This window comes from Bombus vosnesenskii, unplaced genomic scaffold, assembly GCF_011952255.1.
Source record: "Bombus vosnesenskii isolate JDL3184/JDL3185 unplaced genomic scaffold, Bvos_JDL3184-5_v1.1 scf7180000013349, whole genome shotgun sequence".
Lineage (NCBI taxonomy): Eukaryota > Metazoa > Arthropoda > Insecta > Hymenoptera > Apidae > Bombus > Bombus vosnesenskii.
In genome coordinates this window covers 1,581,089-1,602,693 of record NW_022882985.1, presented here as the reverse complement: position 1 = coordinate 1,602,693, position 21,605 = coordinate 1,581,089, and the positions used below count along the sequence as shown (strand labels likewise).

Here is a 21,605-nt window from a genome sequence, read left to right as displayed (position 1 = left end):
CTTAGATATAAGAAATATATATGTTCGTTATTAAACATTAAAAAATTAATTTCAAAAAAAAAAAAACTAAACGACTACGAAAGAGAAATTATCATTTAACGATACAACAATCGATTGCAAACGAACAAGGGAACATCTCCAACTCGGAAATTCCAAGAATTACGAGTCTTATTACGCAATATTTTTTGGGGTTGTTCAAATTCACCCCAAGGGTGAACACTCGGATGGACACTTGACAACTCGCTATAGCGTCGATAAATTTTTTCATCAAAAGTAGCTTTTGTCTGAAAACTTTTTTTCTGTCTCTTAGAGTCGAGGAATTTTAAAGGAAAATCGGAAAATGGCCGGATTTTCAGAGATCAACGCCTGTATATCGTCTACGATTTTTATAGTTCTATCATTCTCAAAGTTGTATAATTTTTGAAATTTGGCCATCTTTCCTTGCAAATGAATATTTAATAAAAAGAAGGTAAATTGATATTGATAAAATATGTTAATAATATCGCTGACAACGTGCCTGATTTCCTAATGGCCGAAGCGCAACGCGACATACGTTGAGTCATCATCCTTTAAACTAGTTTAGGAGTTGTGCAAACTTGGAAACCGTGTAATCTCTGGTCTACGTTATCTTCACAGGAGACGCTACTAATACGAGTATTTAAACGAGTTTACAAATCTCCGCCAATAATTGGAACGAAGCATGAAATTTAGATTAATATCTGGGTAGTCGAACGAAACTTTCAACCTCTCCCTTCCTTTGCATTTGCACAAATTCGCATAAATTGCTGATTTTATTCGATGGATAATATTTCGTGCATCACTAGAAACGTTACAAAAGACTAAGAATGCTAAAAATTTCTAACGATTAGAAATTAAGAATACAAATTATTATTAAAGAATAAATAAAAAGTACAAAAGGCTTGAAATTTCGAAATTTCAAGTTTTCAAACTCGCTGTTACGCCCCGAGGCTTACTATAGTCCGTGTCCCCAACCGTCTCCCTTGCTACTACACCGTCGCAGACAGATCGTCTTACATGACCGGCGAGATATACACAATGTAGCGATAAATGCATAGTTGTCGTCAAGCAGCGAGTTCTAAAAAACATCGATTCGCCTTCGGTCCGTTATTTTACCTACGCAAAAAATGTGGCATACGTGATCATAGGCTCGAACGGTTGCGAGACCCGAGCGTGGTGGGGGTCGTCTCCAAGAGAAGACAGAAGAAAAAGTCGAAGGACAGTCAGTATTATACGAGAATTCAAACCGAATGCACCGAGAGGTTCAGAGAAATAAAATGAAGATCGCTTAGTCAAACGAATACGTCGAGAAATATATCATAAAGTCGAGTGGAATTATAATAATAAATTAGTTGTATCATCGTTAAATCATTTGTAACGTGTTAATTATAATTTTAAATATTGTTAAAAATAGTAGCTTATATTAATCCTGTTAATTCAGTGTCACAATTATTTGAACTGCCTCTGTTATCCTAATAAAAATAGGGGATCGACTGGTTCGCGGCGTGGACTGTCAGAATCGTAGCGAGAATTTATGCCTCTCGCTGACGCGTTTCTTCGTGAACGATCGTAACACTCGCAGATCTCTTAATATCCAAATTGTCGAGTCGTTAAATTCCTAAATGCGCACCTAAACTGCCGAACAAGCTCTAACTAGAATTATTCCAATAGAATAAATAAAAATTCGAAACATCTAAACGATCAAATATAGCGAAGTTGGCGAATCTCCAGATTGCGAAACTCCTGGATTCGTAAACACTTGAACAAATTGCGGAATACCATTGAGATACAACAGAATCCTTACACGTGTCTCGACGCGTTTTCACCTGAAACCATTCGATAAAGCGAAGCACGAGGTTCAAAGAGTTTTTTTTCCTACGGCCCACAAAATCGAATTCCGCGGATCTTTGGAAGAATTACGCGTTTTCCCATGTGCATTTTCACAGTCGTGTCTGGTTTAACTCGATCACCGCCTTAAGTGACGACCGGCTGCCTTTGAGGCGGCTTCAAGTTTCTGATCGATTTTAACGAGCACATATAGCAAGTAGGGAAGAGTGTAGAACGCGGTTCTCACCATCGAACTTGAAAGCACTGTGACAAAGTGGCACTGGAAAAATTATTTATAGATTTCTGAGTGGATTCTGTCGCGTTTAACGATTAAAAACTCTGCGAATTTATTTGCTAGAGCGTGAAATGAAAAAATCCAGTCAATCTCGGTCGCTGTATTTCTTCTCTCGGAAACAATTGCCAATTTGATTGTGCATATCGAAAAATATTGCTCTTTTAGTTGCGTTTTGTTTTATCGCTACCGCACTTGTGTACAGCGTTAGTCGCAGATATACGGACGATTTTCACACTTTCACGTTTGCTTTTTCTAGCTTTTATACAGGGTGTCCCACGTAATTGGGGCAAGCTTAGCTCCAAAACGGAACAAAATAGAAGTGTTCTTCCTATAAAATAATTAATTTAATTTCACGCTATTAGAAAGCAGGATATGTATTATAAAAAATATACAGGGTGTCTCAACTGAATATCTGGCTTACGTATCGTTGCATGAAAAAGTTTCTCAAGACAAAGTTACGTCGTTTCAAACGACACGTGTGTGTCTAGCAGTGGAAAGAATCTTTTCTCCATTTCCTGTTCTCTACAAGTATCTCGGTATTTTTCTTGAATAGAACTTTATATATTTTTTAGACCAATCGATGTGATTTTTTATCCTCTGTGCAAAGGTATTTATGCCGACCATTTCTTGTCTTTCATACGCCAAGTTTTGCAAAATGAAGATCGAAACATCTTAGAAACTAAACATTTTCATACTTTTGTATAAAGAAGACAAGATCGATGGATATTAAAATACAGGCTTACGTCTAATATTTAATATGCCGATGATTTTGAAATCTCGTGAAAAGATGGCTACGAGAAAAAATTCTTTCCTATCGTGACACGTGCCCTTCGAAGTAGTCGTCCCGAGAAGCTTTTCCGTACAATCGTCGATAAGGCAAATACTTAAGTGGTCCCACTCGATCGAGTCACCCTGTATACTTTGCAAAGAACAACGGCGATCGCACCTGAAGCGTCGGCAGAAATTTCAAAATTAACAATTTAGAACAAGCTTAACACTTTTTCTATATACATAGGACCTGCTCCTGGCATTAAAGTCGATTATGCAAAGTTCGTAATTAAGAAACGAGGTCGAAACGATAACGATAACGAGCGATCGGAATCAATGGCTACGGGATATTGGAATAATTAAAAGTTTGATTAATAGGAGGGATCGTCGGATCGAATCGGGTTAATCGAGGCGTCGCACGTCGGCAAAAGGTCGCCTCGAATAAACGAGACACGTGGCGATTAATCCCGACACGGCAGCATTCCGTTGCGGACAGTTTACACCACACTTGTCCGCTGGTTAATTCGTTCTAACAATACGTGTCACGGTTCTATTATATTCTCGGGAACTTTCGTCTTTCTGTCTGTACGAGCCTCTTCCTATTTGCGCTTCCATTCGTTAAATAAGAATCGTTCGATCATGCACAATCTCGTTCGATAGCCTCGGGATATCATCGCTTTACAATATACTGGGTCGCCCGGAAAGTTCGTTCCGATCTACATTTACCGAATTATATAGGCGCCATTTTTGCTCTATTTTTCACGCAACTTGAATATTCCATCCTTCCGTAATCTCTCAGGTTCTTCGGCCAAGAACTTTTCAATATGATTTTTTATATCGGCTAAAGAGTTAAAAATTGGAAGCAGCGTTTGACAAGAATAATATTTTATTAAAAATCGGCAAGAATATTTCACGATGCTTTTAGTAACGTTTTTTAGTGCCATACGTTTGAAAACAACTGTCCTAATGGAGAGGTAGAAAGCAAAATTTATTATTTTATTAAATTCCCCAAAAATCGGAATGAACTTTCAGAGCAGCGTTTGACGAGTGTAATATTTTATTAAAAATCGACGAGCGTATTTCAAGATGCTTCTAGTAACGTTTTTTAGTGCCATACGTTTGAAAACAACTGTCCTAATGGAGAGGTACAAAGCAATATCTGTTGTTTTATTAAATTCTCCAAAAAATCGGAACGAATTTTCCGAGCGACCCAATAGATGCTATCTTAGTTGACCCATCATTCATGGAAACAAAAAATGTCATGAAAGAAGCGCTGCGTGTCATTTTAACAATAGACGCAGCGAGCACGGTTTTATTTAATCGAACCACGCCTCGTAGAAGTCACATACGACGAACGCAGATTATTTTCAACTTTCTAGTCGCGTTTATGGATAAAATTTAGTCTTTAAACCACTGGAATTTATATTTCTATCCTTTACTTTTCAGCTAATTTTTAAATAAAATAACTTTTCAATCAAATTCATTTAACTCGTAATTATTGTCGTTACGCAACGCTCTTGAACGTTCTCTTGGCTACTTTAATGAACTATCTGGAACGTGCTACAGAATTTAATAACGCGTTTTTAATATAGCAATATTAGCTTCTAACATAAAACGTGAAATTTAATAAGACAAAGTGTGTTAGATTGTTCTGCGCGCAGAATTGTTCTGGAATTCCACTCGAAACCTAATGCATACAGAGAAGAAAATTTGAAATAAACCAAGTCGATCTTACGTTCATTTTCCTTTCATATCCTAACAATTCTCTTCCCATTGATTTCTTTCTTTGTCATCCAACACGAGTCTGGCTACAAAGTTCGAAGAAAACCAGCGACAAGTAGAAGCGTGTGAAAAATCACACGCCACTATTCACAGCTTCTAACAGACGTATCGAGTAGCACAAAGCCTCGTAAAGACGCGCTCTGTTTCAGTGCGTGTTATTCGGCACGTTCATGATATGGTTCGCGAGCATCACCATCAACCTGGGCCCGACATTTTTAAGCGGAGCGCTAGCAGCGAACACGGAATCGGGCCACAATGCACCGAGCTGCCCTCTGGTACATGGTCCATTCCGCCATTACATCCTAAACGTACTCTGGATCGCCATCAATTTGATTTGCGTCGGTCTCACCCTCATCCATCTTCGAAAACTGCACAAAGACCTGGCCAAGGCGAACGTTGAAGCGGTACGTATCACTTTTCGCGTTTATTCTTCCAAATAAATGAGCTACTTCCACGCATGCTTCATCCCTTTTGCTCGCTAAATCGCTGCACGAGATCACGAGTTCGCCATTTTCGCGAATTATTGCGATTATACCGGAGAATCGGGTCAAAGTGTTCCTCGAGGAATTATGGTGTTTCGTAGATTCGTTTCAAGTATAAAGAGAGAGATTACGCTGCTTTACATCTTTATATCGAAGTTTTGCTTTATGGGTTTTGATTATGGTTATACAGGGTGACTCGGAAGTACATGTTCATACTATGCAAGATGGTGCGTAAAGGTTATTAAAACATTTTGACTGCCACGCCGAAATCACATGTTTTGCTGAGGGCGCCACGGGAACGTTCTTCCCCAATGGACCGTTTATCTTATTGGTGACAAGCGCCTTAGTAACAGTTGATAGCCACATATTATAACAAGGCTTCGTTTATTTCAACAAACCATTCGCATTCGTTATTTCGTCGTAAGCAAAATGTGCAAAATATATTGTTGAAACGTGTAGAAGATATTAGTAAACAGTATTATGATTATTTTTATGATTTCAACGAAACATTCGGCTGAAATGGTAGAGGTCCGTAAAAAAAATTATGTTTGCGATAAACCAATGGTAGTGGTAGATTACAAGAGAGGAAAATGTGCTGTAGACTTATCAGATCAAATGATAGCATATTCTACACTACGTAGAAGAACCCTCAAGTGGAATATAAAATTAGCTTTAGAGTTATTGTTAAATATACCAATTTCAAACGCGATGATACTCTCTAAACAAGCAACAAAAACAAAAATCAAGGTATCAGATTTTAGAATGGCACTGGCAATGCACCTTACACAGTGCCATTCACCAGAGCAGTCAAATATACTTATTCGACAAAGATTGCCACACGAAATGCAGAAGAAAGAAGGGCAAGCGTAGCTGGTACGAAAATTTTGCAGAGAGTGGTATAAAAAAATGTTAACCAATTAGGATGAAAAATTGCTAAGAATCGGAGAAAAAAGGTGACCACCTATCGTCCAGATTGTATCGATGAGCCACATTTATGTTTAAACTGTTTTAACACAGTGCACAGTTAGATGCAAAATTTCTTCTCATTTTTTTTTATTGATGTGCTAATAAAAATGTTTGATTGTTCAATAAGGCGCTTTTCATTTCAAAGTATCTTCTATTTATAGGTTATATTCAAAATGTCCTGACTGTCAATTTTCAATCAATTTTTACAATTGTAAGAAGTCGAAGCGCTCCGGTCACCGATGACCACCGTGGCGTCACAGGAGAAATCGTGATGAGTCATATATGACCCATGTGGCAGTCGAAGTGTTAAAATGTAGGAATCAGTAAACGAATCGGCGATACATCGATAACTTGCTGGCGATGCGAACAATTACCGCATGATGTCTAGGTGATGCATAGTGAATATCATTTTTCGAATACAAGAGAGAAATCCAAACGGCACAATCTTCTCCACAGCACTTTACTACGAAGGGATAAATGGAATTCCGATTTTTTCGTAACATCAACGTCTCTTCTTCATTTTGGCTATTTGCGTTAACACTTAGCCAATCGAATAAACAGTTTCCTTCTTTTTTTGTTGTTATTATCAATTATTGTTTACCTGGAATTGTCGCCAATTAATTGCGCCACTTTCTCTTCTTTTATAAAGTACAGTATATAATAAAATACACCACTTTAGTGGTGTTAAAATTAATTAAAAAGTTACGCAACAAATTATGACTAAGTAAAGTTATAATCGAACGATACCACACTGTAAAAAAAATATTAAAATGCATTATGAAATTTTATTTTCACCTTCAAGTCCTTTTAGCCATTTTAAATATTTTTAATTTTACCTATATCTTTTTATACTTTTAGTTTGATGTTTTGTATAAGCAATATGTGAAATTCTTTGTTTTTTTTTGGTACTGCTAGATTAATATTAATTATGGGTAAAGTCCTAATATCAGTCCACGATGCTTGAAAAAATACGCGATGGACGGCGTCGTATAAGTTGTCTGTCCGAACGCGGCGCGAACGTATAGCTCGCTGTGGCGCACGCGATTGGCTAAGCGTTAATACTTACCACTTTTGCATTGTTTTTGGTAAACGACCAGAACAAATCTGACAAGTAAACGCTTCATCGAGAGACAAGAGCTTGCACAGATACCTTTTTTTCGTAGCCGCTTTAAGCGAACGATTTAAAAGAATAGCGTACGCTTTTGTTGCTTGGAAAATAATCCATCGATATAACATGTGTGTTACAGAAGTATTACGATAACACAAGTAGAGAATTTGACGTATTGAGCGCAATCTATGTGTGACTACAGAGAAACCAAGCTAGCGCCGTTCGTCAGTTCCTCTCTCTCTCTCTCCTTCTCTTTCACTTCCCGTCGTTAATTTCGCGTATCTGCCTCGTAAAGGAACGATACGAAGCGTCACGTACGCGTTGATTTCGGCGCAGCTTTGGTGCACCGATCGCAAAGCGAAAAATATTCGAACGATCCTTTATCGTAGGTAAATACGTGGCTAAAAACGATACTGCGGATGAAAATGTTTGATAATAGCCCAGAGCAGTGTATTTCATTCAATTTTCATGAGTTTCTAAATTCGTCCGTTCCCAAGCTTCGTAATCCTCAAATATCAAAATTTCGAAGTTGCTCGATTCCGCACGATTTACGTCTATAAATTCCCATAACGTGGAAAGCCCGTATATAAAATCGTACAGAGCAGAATAAAATCATAAACTATGTATTATATAAAAATTGCAATATTTTACAATTTAGTCGGATTTACCTGCGATCTTTTCCAACTTCGATATACTGGAGAGGACCATTTAAAAAAAGGTAAAACGCTATAAAAAAAACTATATCTTAAAAGTATAATATCTTAATCCCATATTAAAATTAAACCTAAAACTCGTATTGGATTTTCTCACTTTACGTGGAAACTCGTTTACGATGCGAGCAAGTGCTTTCACGCTTAAACCAAAGTTTAGTTATAATATAAAATTAAAAGTACAGAAGCGACACTCTGTTTGATGGCATTTTACCTTCTTAACACTTTATCGACCGATAGTCTATTAATCGGCTTCTGATCGCCGACAATCTTTCTTATTATTTGAGCAGTAATTTGTTATTTACATACCTTGTTCAATTGCGTCAGTTGCGTTGCTTTGTAAGCACCCATAGTTTTATACCAATTTGAAAAACGTACCGTTCGCGATGAATAAAAAGAATGATATTGGAGAGTCTAAACCGAAACAGAGCCGGCGCCAGGGAGAATCTGCACCTGAAATGCCGGTCGGACGAGCGTATGCTGTTGAACCGCTAGCGGTCGGTAAAGTGTTAAATAGCCCTTATCGATATGTTGGAGTTTGAGAACAATCGCAGATATACAGCGTTACCAGACAATTCTTCCAGAACGACGAGAATTCTCTGCATTTATTTCTGACTCGCGCACTTTCTTTTCATCTTTCGCTGCATTCACCATGGCCCGGAAGAAATATTTTTACACTGGTTCATAAACGTGCAGAAAGAAGCCGACCAAAGTCTAATAAATTTCATCGATAGGAATCTATTAGGCGCTGTACAACACTGATAAAACTTCAAAACGTTCTGTATAACACATAAAATACTTTCGCGAGACAGTGTACATGCTAAGTTCTATGAAACGTTGACTCAGAGCAAACACAAAGAATAGTACGCCCTCTATAACTGAAACACGGTTTCCTGGCGATTTAACAGGTAGTTTGCTTTATTAACGCAAACGTCAGACACGGTGGCGACTGATTAAGCTGTAATTAGTAGCCACCGATTTCATTTTGCTGAGTAAATTTGCCAATCCGCTTACCAGTTGAGGAAGTTGTAAGTTAATATTAATAGAAATGAGCATTCGTTAAAACAACGAGAATTAAATGCAACAATGAACAGCGATGACTTGAAGCTGACAGTGGCTTGAAAAGCTAGAAATTTTATTCTCTTCGGTGCAGTGTCAACGGAATTTTTTTTCTTATTATTATCATTACTTTTTTCTTTTCATTTTACTTTAGTGTAGTAGTTTTTAAGCGTAATTTTTAAATTCGATTAGATTTACTGCTAAATTTAGAGAACGATTATTTGAATGGTAATGATTAATTTAGCATTTTCCTCGTAATTAGCAAAGTACGTAAAAAGGGAGTAATTAAGTTAGTGAAGTAATTAGATTTTCTATAATTTGATATCTTTGGCTTTAACTTGCTGTCGAAGTAGAATCGTTTTAGTGGAACCAGCAATTGAAAGCATAATTTTCCTTTTCTCTTGCGGTTTTCATAATTTGCATTTTTTTTAATTTTGCGACGAGGAAAGAGTCGTCATTTTTTTTTTTTAACCATGGAATTTCATTTTTCATCCTCTTAGTATTAAATATGAAAGTCGTTTTAGCGTGTAAATTAGAATTTTTTTCGTAGTTATTAAATTCTTTTATATAGCATGATATAGCGTATATAGTATACTAAAGTGTTTAAGTATAATTTGTTTATACAATTTGAACGATTAATTTACAATCTTCTTTTTATGTAACTAACGATCGTAGTAGAATTTTTTCTTCGTCCTTTTACGAATGAACATGTCTCTCGAAATTCTTAACTTTTTTCTTATAATCAATACGATTAATCCTCGTTTATTATTAACAACTTTCATAAATTATTCAAAGTTTGTTTCGCACTGTGTACAAATATATTTCAGGGATTTGAGATAGAAAACACAAGGATTTTTGCTATCAATCGCACCAACGTAATTTTCCTTCATTTTCTATTGAAAATAATCGATTTTTGTATCAGGTAAAGGTAGCACTACTAACGATTCTCGTGAATACAACGGGTAACCAACAAACGAACGCGGTTCCTGAAAATTCTGCCGCATCTACGAACGGTGGCACGCCCAAGGTAATAACGAACAATAAATCACTCGCTATGAATCTGCTTCTCTTAAAAAAAAAAAAGAAAAAAAAACGCTGTTATTACGTGTCTCTTCGTAAAACAGTTCCTTAAAAGTATGGACTTGCGTATTCAAGATACCATTCGTTGAGGATTCAATTACTTCGAAGAAATTTCTGTTCAGAATGTTTCTTTGCGAATTATCTAGCGTACGATTTTCTCTCTTGTAGAAAACTTGCCGCATTGAAAACTCTAGGAAAAAACCAAAACATTCATACGCTATCCGTTTCTCAAAATGCTATATGAACGTTTGAAAGAAACAACACATAACCTCACATATTCTGGAAATATAGAACAGACAGAGAAACGATCAACAATTTTATTCTGCCGCAGATTAAAAATTCCAAACAACTCGCCACATTTCGATAGATCCGGCATCTCCGACATGTAGCACAACATTTAAGAAAAGAGAGGATCTTACGATCGTATTCTCTACAAATCAAAGTGACAAAGAAAAAAAACAAAAAAAAAAAAAAAATAAAAATATAAGCAACACCATGCAGAATATTATTTTTGCTTAGATTAAAACCCTGACACCCAGTGCTGTACGTACGGCCGGTTCATTTCTCCTGGTAACCTCATTTACATTGTTCAACCGCGCCACCTCATTATCACAGACAGCCTCTGCAATACGTCTGACAATCGCGAGATACGCCCAAAAGGCAGCTAACCTGAGGATGGCTACAGACGGGTCGACCGACAAGAAATTTTACCAAAACGCTTCGTGTACATACAAATTGACAGTCGACTAGCTTAATCGACTAATTGTAAGCGGCCGTTCGTCAAGCGGCGCCAGGCGAGGAATCCGAAAGGAGCGGAAAATCGAAAAAGTTTTGTTCGCTGGTCGAATCTGCCACTGAACCACCAGGTCCGGTCAAACGACCGCTTTCAAAATCTAATTCGAAATTGTACGTTCACTGTCGTTCTTTTCGCTCGTCTAACTTTATATTATATCAATTTCTCAATTTTACTTAACATGTTGACTGCCGCGTCACCCGTAATCGTGTGACAGCAAAGTTTCTAATGGGACCGCGTCACCCGTATTCAGGTGACAGCAAAGTTTCTAATGGGACCGCGTCACCCGTATTCGGGTGACAGCAAAGTTTCTAATGGGACCGCGTCACCCGTATTCGGGTGACAGCAAGGTTTCTAATGGGACCGCGTCACCCGTATTCGGGTGACAGCAAAGTTTCTAATGGGACCGCGTCACCCGTATTCGGGTGACAGCAAGGTTTCTAATGGAACCGCGTCACCCGTATTCGGGTGACAGCAAAGTTTCCAATGGGACCGCGTCACCCGTATTCGGGTGACAGCAAAGTTTCCAATGGGACCGCGTCACCCGTATTCGGGTGACAGCAACGTTTCCAATGGGGCCGCATCACCCGTATTCGGGTGACAGCAAAGTTTCCAATGGGACCGCGTCACCCGTATTCGGGTGACAGCAAAGTTTCCAATGGGACCGCGTCACCCGTATTCGGGTGACAGCAAAGTTTCTAATGGGACCGCGTCACCCGTATTCGGGTGACGATTATTTGACTGCTTGCGAAGAATCGTCGTAGGTATTTGAAAAGATTCCACAGGAAATAATAAAACTATTGAGTAACTAAATTCATTCCGTTCGTCAAATTGAATTGTACCTTCCTCGGTACCATCAGTTCTTCTTTCTTCCTCAATGACCAATTAAGTTATCTAAATAAGTTATCTAAGTTAATTTAAGTTATCTAAAATATCGATGGGATTAGCTAGCAGAGAACGCTTGGTACTGCGGCACGCGTGTCCTGAAGGAGATTTCATTGAAAACACGCGTGCTAGTCAACGTGTTAAATGTAAGAATTTACATGTATATATATACATATATGTGTGTGTGTGCGTGTTGATATGTTGATGACCGAGCTACTCAACGCCACATTTCCATTGACACGAGACGACTCGCTAAAATTTCTCGCCGGTCTAACGCCTGAGTCGACCCCTCTGCGGCCGCCCTGGAAGAGGAACAGCGTCGACCAGCACAAAACGCTCTTCTAACGTCAGCGCATCTGGTTTCGTCGATCTGCTAAAAGGGAAGTATTGCTTCAGAGGAGCGGAGCGGCGGAGGAGCACCGGAAAATGAGGAATTACTTAAAGAGGATGGAGAGGGAGGGCGTGCAGAGGGTGAAGATGTTTCTGGTGGTCACCACCGCGTACGTTATCTTTTGGGGACCACTGTTCTTCGTCACTCTGGTGAATCATCCTATCATCGGGATTACAACTGGTTACGAGGTAATTGCAAAATCGCCAGCTAAATGACAGTTTAATGAAAATTCACGCCAACAAGTTCAAAGGACAAAAAGGAGGCACGAAAACAGGTAAAACTGATTCTATTGGTGTTGTTGCGTGACTATTCACGCTCTCTCCATTCAGTCAGTTAAACCTCGTTTACATTGCACTAATACTTTTAGTTGAAATGATGAAACGATCCAATTGATCGAATCTAGTCGTGCAAATGACAATTTGAAACGACTTTTGCACGTTGAACCAGAAATAGCCGATTCTTCTATCTCTGGTCTAACGATCAGAACGTTAATTCTCCCGATGTAACACGCTCTTCTTCGCCTTTTTTTCGAGATTCCTATCTCTTTACTGGTTTCTCTTATCTCTCAAAGTCACCGAGATTAAAGAAACATTATGTTGGTTTTAGTATTAGGGTCGTCTACTTATATCCAGGTGTGTTATGTCGGGGATTTATGACACCGTGTAGGTGGTTTACTTAAGATTTTAGTTTTGCTTTTAGTTTTATGTTAGCTTCGAGGACGCTCGAGTACTATGCGACTCCCTCTTCTTCACTGTTCTAAAACTGGAGATATCGAGGTTACGAGGGCTCATTGAATTGCCTGGCAGAAGTGGCGTAACATTTTAAACAACGAATAAACGTCTACTAAACAACTTATTACAGTCAAAGACATTACTTGCAATCTACAGCGTCCTTTTTTCTTATACCCAGACGAAATTCAAATTTCCTACGATTCTTCTTAAGCGTCGTTCACAGTAGACAAATAATATTGGGTTGGCAACTAAGTGACTGCGACTTTGTAAATACCAGCTAATGACAAAATCCGCAGTCACTTAGTTGCCAATAATTACAGCACTACTGTACACGTTGTAGCTGTTTGCTTAAATGGAACTTCGCGAGAAAGCAAAGAGTAAGACAATTTCGTCATTTATGGATTCTGATTTAACGTCGAAGTCGTGTATTCATAATTAAATGGATTCAAGTTGGACGAATTTCCGCAGGAACAAGGGCCTCGTTAATTCAACACAGCTGCAATTAAGGCCACCTGACGTTATATCGAATCGCCAAGATTCAACATCTTTAATTGGCGATGATTCTTTGCCTTCGATACGAAATATCGAATTTTTCTTAACGGTTCTTCTCGCTAACAATTAACGCCTTCCACTCTAATTTCTATTTCCACACGCAGACTAACCGAACGTATAGAAAAGCGTACGTTGGAAAACCAGATTTCTCAAAGTATTGGACAAGAGATCATTTCACAAAGCTACGTAGAATTTCACCGGAGAATCTGGTTTCTGGTTGATCAGTTCACGTTTAGGTAGCCAAGAGCAGGCGAAATTTGATTTCAGAATTAGAAGAAAAATTACTGAAAAATCCTCCGACTCGAACAATGCCACGACACTGTTCTACTGCACTTTTCCTGTGTTTCACGCGAGCAACCGTCAGTTTCTTTCAAACATCGACGCACAAGCTTTTCTAACGTGACAACCATTCACTAGCAACGGATACGCGCCGTCATTTCGCTTCCTGGATGTACAATACGAATTCAAGTTCCACCTTCTCGCTCTTCTGTTCCAGTCACAAAGACCTCCATCTTCTTCTTCTTCTTCTTCTTCTTCTTCCTCTTTTTCTCGCGCGTTTCTCGTCTTTCCATAACGAGATGCGAGAATAAGTTCGCCAGGCCAAAAGCATTGATTAATAGCAAACGCGAATGCACTCAAACTGGGAGATTATTCGTTGATCTTCAAGGTGAAGTAGATCTACGATAAAAATATGAAGCACGTTGTTTCACACGCATCGTACAAAAATTTCGAAGAACACAGAAGTAACAATCCGCAAGAGTTCAAAACTGCCACAGGTCAGGACAACGTCGTCTGCCTCATTTACGTGAATATGATCGTTTCAGTAATACCCCATTAAGCGTCTTCTTTCCTCTTCCGAGTATTCTTATTCAAAAGCAAGTCGTTTGATCAGTTCCTCTATCAGTTTCCAGTCTTAGTATCGTCGTTTGCACAAAACACTGCCCTCAGACTAATTTCAGTTCTTTCCTCGAATCCAAGATATTCCTAATAGGAGACACTTGAGCAAAGACGAAAGCAGCTTACGAGCATTCGTAAGAGAAGACAGTGCTGAATGTTTCTTTTATTCGTGAGACAATTCACCGGTGAACAATGAACTGAATGCATCAAGCGACAGATGAATATGGTCGATGAAATTGTCTCAAACAGTCCAAATTGATCTGTCCAAATTGTCCCAAACAGCCCAAATTCATCTGTCCAAATTGTCTCCAACAGACAAAAATACAAATTTCTCTAGTCTTCTGACAAATAACACTTCTCCTTCGACTTTCTCACACCACAGAAACATTTAGCTTCTCTCCTTCCCATTACTCGATGAATGGCACCTCACATTCTCTGACATTAGTCTAACGTCTACGTAATTAGAATATTCAAGTGATCTTCTCATACGAGCTTAAGTTTGCAGACAGTTTCACGAAGCTTCCCGGGAATATAAATTCAGCAAAAGTTTTAGAAAAAGTTTCAATTTGTTTGCTGATCCACCGAATGAATCCTCGACGCGTTAATTAGTTTAAAGATATTTGTAAACGCGCAAGTTAGATCAGCTGCGTTCTAAGATCATACGAGTTGATAGAAATCGATCGTTTTTACAAACGTGGGCCAACGAAAATTCCAGGTGACTCTACATATCGCGTACATCCACGCATTCGTGAACCCGGTGCTCTTCCTCAGCCTGCACCGCGGCCTACGTCAAGGCCTGTCGGAGTTCTTCTGCGGCTGCTGCGAGGTGATCGCCAGCTGGATTCTGGGTCCAAGCATCCCCGTGGAAAGCGTGCAGCCACCACGATACCACGAACCCATGGAGGCGGTGCCATCGCCGCCGGAACCACCGCTGGTGCAACCCGATGCGTGTCCGGATCTAACCGACGTGGCACTGCTCAAACCACCTTTACCACCCACTGGCAAACATTTACTGGTATTTCAAAGAAACGCTTTCTCGCCACTTTCTACGTTTTCTATGACAGTGATCGTAGAATAGCATCGCAGAAAGAAGGTCACGTTGATTTACGAGCTGCTGATACAACTTCGTTGCTTATGAAACTATCAAAGGGCTGGCTGCTATGGAAAAATGGCTTGTAGCTTTTCGTTTGTTAGAGAAGCTTCGCGCTCGTTTTCTCTGCTTATTTGCGTAGACCATCGTGGATTTTCATCTGTTCGTGGGAAATTTGTTGATGCAAAAGTACGCGTAAAATGTCGAAAATACGCTACTCGCTGTGTAGGCCATCTCATAAGTTCGTGCCGTTTTTCGAACGAATATATATCTAAAGATCGTTTACATATTTTTCAGTTTCATGAAAAAATGTAATCCTCCTCTCGTTGTACAACTTCTTGCCATTCTTCTGGTAGGGCCATTATTTCGTCCCATAAAAGTTTTCTTGTTTTTCTTTAAAATAATTTTCTAAGCTATTTTTCAGAATGTCGATATTTTCAAATTTTTTGCCTACTAAAAAGTGTTGTAATGCTCTGAGCAGGTGGTAATCAGATGGGGCAATGTCTGGGGAATATGGACGATGTGGTAAAATTTCCCAATTAAATTCAGACAATTTTTTTCTAACGCTTTTCGCGACATGCGGTCTAGCGTTGTCGCGATGGAAGATAACGTTGTTCCCATTCGCTAAACCTGGTCGTTTTTCAGCTAGTGCTTCCCTTAATTTTTCTAACTGAATGCAATAGTTGTCTGAATTAATGGTATCACTTGGTGATTTTTCAACAAGATCCCGAATTTTATCTTCGTCTGTCTGAGGAGGACGCCCGGAGCGTTCCTCGTCTTCTAAACAGAAATTCCCAGCTCTAAAACGTCGCAATCCACTTCCTACAGGTGCGAGATGAAAGCGCATTTTCTCCGTAAACAGCACATATGTTTTTCGTGGCAATTGTTACAGAACTTCCTTTCCGAAATTTATATAACACGAGATGTCGAAAATGAATACGCACTTCACTCATGAGTTTTTACCGTTAGAAGTCACTGTGTTCACTATATTACCATCTTATAGCCACGAAAATCTGCTCTAGCCTGTTCTCGATCAGCTAAGCTCAAGTGTATTGGTTCCTTATCGCCGTATGTTTATAAATCTGTTGAAAATTGTGGATCTTTGAAGCCGAAATAATGTTATAGGAACACTAAATTTATACTGAGGATCAATATTAAAACAATGATATATTTATTTCATGGACAAATCGATACACACATGCACGCGTCTCAGCACTTTCTTCTATACCCGACTCTTAACGGACTGAACTGTTTACATTCCTTTGTTCTCGAGACGCTTCGGACGCACATACTTCCACACACTGATATTCACATACAAGTATCTCTACTACGCATTTAACCTAGTCCAGCACAGAAAACTATACATATCTCAACACAATCGACACATGAAATGTATACACAAAAGTCGGCACGAACTTATGGGATGACCTAATAATATTTCGTTTCTGTTGATCTATTGGATTGGCAACTAAGTGACCGCGGATTTTCTCATCAGGTGGTATTGACAAATGCCGCAATCACTTAGTTGCCAACCTAATAAGTATGAGTTTGCGCAAAGGAGAATTCAACTTTCCTTTATTTCTTATCTTTGCGTCAAATGATTAAAAGTTTGTCGAGTATTAGGTACACAAACAGACGATTGCAAGCTTCCAGAGAAACTGGAAGCTTATTTAAAAGAAAATACAGCAAGTTCTTCTCGATCAAAGTATTCGCCATTGGTTTCTTCCCTAACTTCGAACCATCCATCAGCCAAGTGATGGATTTCATATCGGAGAAATGCTGCGTCTTCCGGCTGACATCCAATCGTCGAATTACTTTAGTATCTGATCCATTAATTGGAAATGGGTATTTGATAAGAAGAGTAATGTCTGGCGACCAAAGTAGCTGTTGCAACGCGTCTCAAATAACATTCATTACGATTTTTCATCGCGTACGATCCAACGTTGTCACGGTTTATTTCATTGGCAACTAAATGATTGCGGATTTTGTCAATACCACCTAATGACAAAATCCGCAATCACTTAGTTGCCAATGAAATAACAGACGGTTTAAAGTTATAGAAAACGACAAACAAATACTTTGATCGAACGATTTGCGGTATCTTTTTTTTTTTTTTTTAATAAACTTTTGGTTTCACTGAAAATACTTGGATTGTTCATTCGTATAGCTAATAAATGATTTTTCAAAAATAATTTCGTTCTAATTTCGTAGTACAGCAATTGTTTGAGAAGAAAAGATATTAGAAAAAAGTAGCGATAGTAGCGAGATACGTAGACTCCTCGCGAGAAAAATAGCCCAGGTGTGCTATCTTTAATTTCTCAATGACGCGTATCAAGTTTTTCGTTTGTAACGTATAATATGAAAACATTATGAGCCGAGAATATGCGGTTAATTGAAAACAATGAAAAATATTGTGAGGTTTAGTGTGTAACAAAAAAATTGTTTTATTTCAAGAACGAAATGATAGCACACTCTGTTAATACGTTCAGAAATTGCTTGGTAGTTCATGATCTATCAACGAGTAATATTATACAAATTTGTAAGTATGGGACGCGGAAAAAAATTAAACGAGTCTGAAAGAAAGCAAATTCTTGGACTGAAACAGCAACAGTTATCAGTAGCAGAAATATCGAAAGTAATAAGAAGAAGTCGTAAAGTAATACAGGATTTCTTAAAAAATGTCGAAGATTATGGCAAAAAGAAAAATACTGGTCGACCGTCATCGTTATCCGATCGTGATAAGCGAGCAATTTTGAGCGTAGCTTCCAACTGGCAGTTAACGACGAAGCAAATAATGGAAAAATCTAGTGTTAGTGCCGGTGTTTCGAGTGTTCGTCGAGTTCTACCATCCTGCAAAGATATTAAGTGGCTAAAATTGAAAAAGGAACCTTCGTTAACAACGAAACACAAAATAGAACGTTTACGCTTTGCAACAGAAACAGTGCATTGGAAAAAGAAACGGAGAAGGGTACTATTTTCAGACGAAAAAAGATTCAACTTGGATGGTCCTGATGGGTTGCGATATTATTTTCATGACATAAGAAAAGAGACAATGTCAGCAATTCGACGACAAATGGGAGGAGGCAGCGTGATGGTTTGGGCGGGCATCGGTTATTTCGCCAAGACAAGTATCAAGTTCATCAATGGTAGAACGAATAGCGTCCGATACATAAATTTAATCAAAGGACAAATAAATAATCATACAGAATGCATTTCTGGACCTGATCACCTCACCTGAGCTCATAATGTTTTCCTATTATACGTTACACACGAGAAACTTGACACGCGTCATTGAGAAATTAAAGATAGCACACCTGGGCTATGTTTTTGGCGAGCAGTGTATTTCAAGCACAATTGCAAGCACGAGAACAGCATGCAAAGCAAACCGGTGACTCTATGATGTTCGTCATTAATAAAGGTGTCCTTCTCTACACTTTCTGTTTAAGATTAACTAATCGTAATTAATCGCGGAATTAAACCGTACAGGACGACGTTATGATCGTACCGCCGGATCCGTGGACTCTGGTTTCAAGGTCGAAAAGCACGTCAAGCGTTTACGAGGAAGACGTTAGTAGAAGATCGAGCATTTTGTTACCGCCGGCCCCGAAAATAAGCGACTCGGAAGTGAACGTCAGCCCAACTAGCAGCGATCTACCTAGTGAATAAACTTTCTTAACATGTTTCCTTAAACCAGCAAGATTCCATTACAGAATTCCCTTTCTTTCGCGAACTTGGTTCATTGCTTTGCTTATTATGCATATCATTTGGAAAGTTTCAACGAGAAAATTTCGAAACAATTTCATTACGAATTACGTAAACGTTCGTCCATAGCTTGGTACGTTATTTTATTTTATAAAGCAGAAAATTCCCGTTGGATGGGAAAAGACAAATTTTCCTTGTAGTTGTTTCAAACTGTACTAACGAGTTTTTCAACAATCTCCGTGGAAAATTCGATGAAATTATATTGGAAATAGGAATACAATATTTTTGAGGCTTGAGAGAAGATTAAAAAATTGTCAAGGTTAAAAATTGAGATGGTTAAAAATTGTTTAACAAATGCTCCTTCCAAGAGAGAATAAAGTGTAACACGTTAACAATTTGAAGATTTTAGAACGACAAGAAGAAGAATGTTTTAAGAATTTTATGTAAATTCTTGTTTCAATTATTCTCTAACCTAATCGAGGATAGATTGTGCGTGATGTTAATATTATATTAAAAATTAATTAATAATTAATTTTTTAATGTTAAAATGTTTGGAAAAAGCTCTGTAAATTTGTGTAAAAAAGTCTTTGGTTGAAGTCGATCCGTCGCATGCTACACTACGCACGCACAATTGCGCGATCGATTGTCACGAAATTAGCGAAACTAATCTATAATTTACATTTAAACAAATCTCTAATTTATAAATTCCTCGCGTTACAAAATTAATAATAACTCAAGTATCGATGAAAAATCGATAATTAAACGGAAGAAAAAAAAAATTTGTATGTCGCTAGTTGCATTTTCGTAAAATCTCTTCGATCGAATTATTCAATTCTTATTGTCGTGACTATACTTGGCGTATCTTTAGTCGTACGAGTAATATAATCATTGAAAAATCAAGAAGTATACAGTAGATATTAAATGTCAGTTAGATGAGAAATAAATATTTGGTGTATAAGAAGACGATGCAAGAAATTTTTACCAATTTTCAAAAGATACTTGTCATTCGTTTTTAATCGATGGTATTGCGAGATAATTTTGTAAAATGATCATATTCGTCAGCGATGATGAATTTGATGAAAGAGCAATTTAATGTTTGTAATGTACGAAAAGCTGCAATAAACGTTCAATTCGTCCTTCGAAAGAAATATCGAAAAAATGCTGAATAGTATACGTTTAATATTAAAAAAGATACTTAGAATTTCTATAAATTCCTATGAATTCTCCGAAGCCGTTCCAAAAACGACCAAAGATATTTCCAAAACTAGATTTGTCCAATTTACTAAACAGATATGCACGTACGCGCGATATCTTCGCAGCGCTGAAGAGTAGAAACTCGATGATGTCGATCGACTGACAGAAGATTGCAAATGGACGCCAACCGAGAAACTGAGTTGTCCACTTGCAAATTCCTCTTCGTAGACTAGGAATCCTCCTCTTCGAAACACGCAAACTTCCCAAGACTCGCGCGAAAATGAAAAGAAGAAAAAGAAGACAAATCCGCGGGACGTTCACTTTCCGGTCGTAACAAGCAACGTGGATCTCGTAACGAGATACAGGCGCGAAGAAACAAGCGGAGAGGTGGAAAGACAAAGGAAAATCGTTGCCAAAGAGGTTCTGTAAAGAACCGTTGAAACAATAATCTTCGAAGATTGCCAAAACTCGCGACGAAGAGATAGGAGAAATGATCGTTTCGCCAACGTTAAGCACGTTTCCATGTAAAACTTCGCTTTCTAGACGACTCTGTTTAGATAACGCTATATTCAATGAAACTACAAAATCAATGAAGATAAAATAAAACGAAGTAAAGTAAAGTAAAATGAAACGAAGCAGAAGCGAAAGCGGCGCGAAGAAACAAGCTAGAGATTATTTAAGAAAAGTAGAAAAGCGCAGAATGTCACCGACAAAACATAAATAGTTCCTTAAATTGTGAATCGAACAGAGCATTAGCAGCACCAATTAGCGATCAATTAAGCGATTAATTAGGGATACGTTAGATAGTCTGCACCTTCGAATGAGCTTTCCATTAAACTGGGGACTCAAAGTGATCGAGATTTTGCCTCGATTATTACTATTATTATATATATATATATATATTATTTGCTATTACGATTATCCTTATTATACACGTATTATACAGATAATTATATACAGAAGCGGAGTCGCATGTGCGCATATACAGGGTGTCCGATAATTAAACGCTGTTCGTAGCGGTGTCGAGCGTGAAATTGTTCGATATACGATGTATAATGGTGAAACTGTAACATGATTTTCGTTGTAATTAGACTCTTCGTTTAACGGATATTTGATATATATATATTGTAAGATCTTATACTACAATTAGTTTATTTATAATAAATGGACTAAACAGATGTTGATTAAACAGGAAACGATTGTTGTTTAACGTGAACTAATCACAATAACGTATTACAATTAAGACAACTAGATGGTTAATTTGCAACACTCGTC

At 38.1% G+C, this 21,605-nt stretch overlaps 2 protein-coding genes across 6 annotated transcripts in view; one reads left to right on the top strand and one right to left on the bottom strand.

Moving 5' to 3' along the window:
• The window catches only part of LOC117236595, a 77,867-nt gene extending 58,481 nt beyond the window's left edge, over positions 1 to 19,386 (top strand). For 3 of the 5 annotated variants that reach the window (XM_033499688.1, XM_033499687.1, XM_033499689.1), the window contains exons 5-9: positions 4,840 to 5,094; positions 9,938 to 10,042; positions 12,170 to 12,352; positions 15,060 to 15,359; positions 18,921 to 19,386. In XM_033499688.1, the coding sequence (XP_033355579.1) occupies positions 4,840 to 5,094; positions 9,938 to 10,042; positions 12,170 to 12,352; positions 15,060 to 15,359; positions 18,921 to 19,100 (1,023 nt within the window). In that variant the 3' untranslated portion in view covers positions 19,101 to 19,386. Of the gene's footprint in view, positions 1 to 4,839; positions 5,095 to 9,937; positions 10,043 to 12,169; positions 12,353 to 15,059; positions 15,360 to 18,880 lie in introns of all 5 variants that reach the window. The other 2 variants (XM_033499691.1, XM_033499690.1) reach the window with 2 other exon arrangements.
• The window catches only part of LOC117236599 (midasin), a 144,049-nt gene that overhangs the window by 108,548 nt on the left and 13,896 nt on the right, over positions 1 to 21,605 (bottom strand). The gene's annotated exons all lie outside the window — the stretch shown is intronic.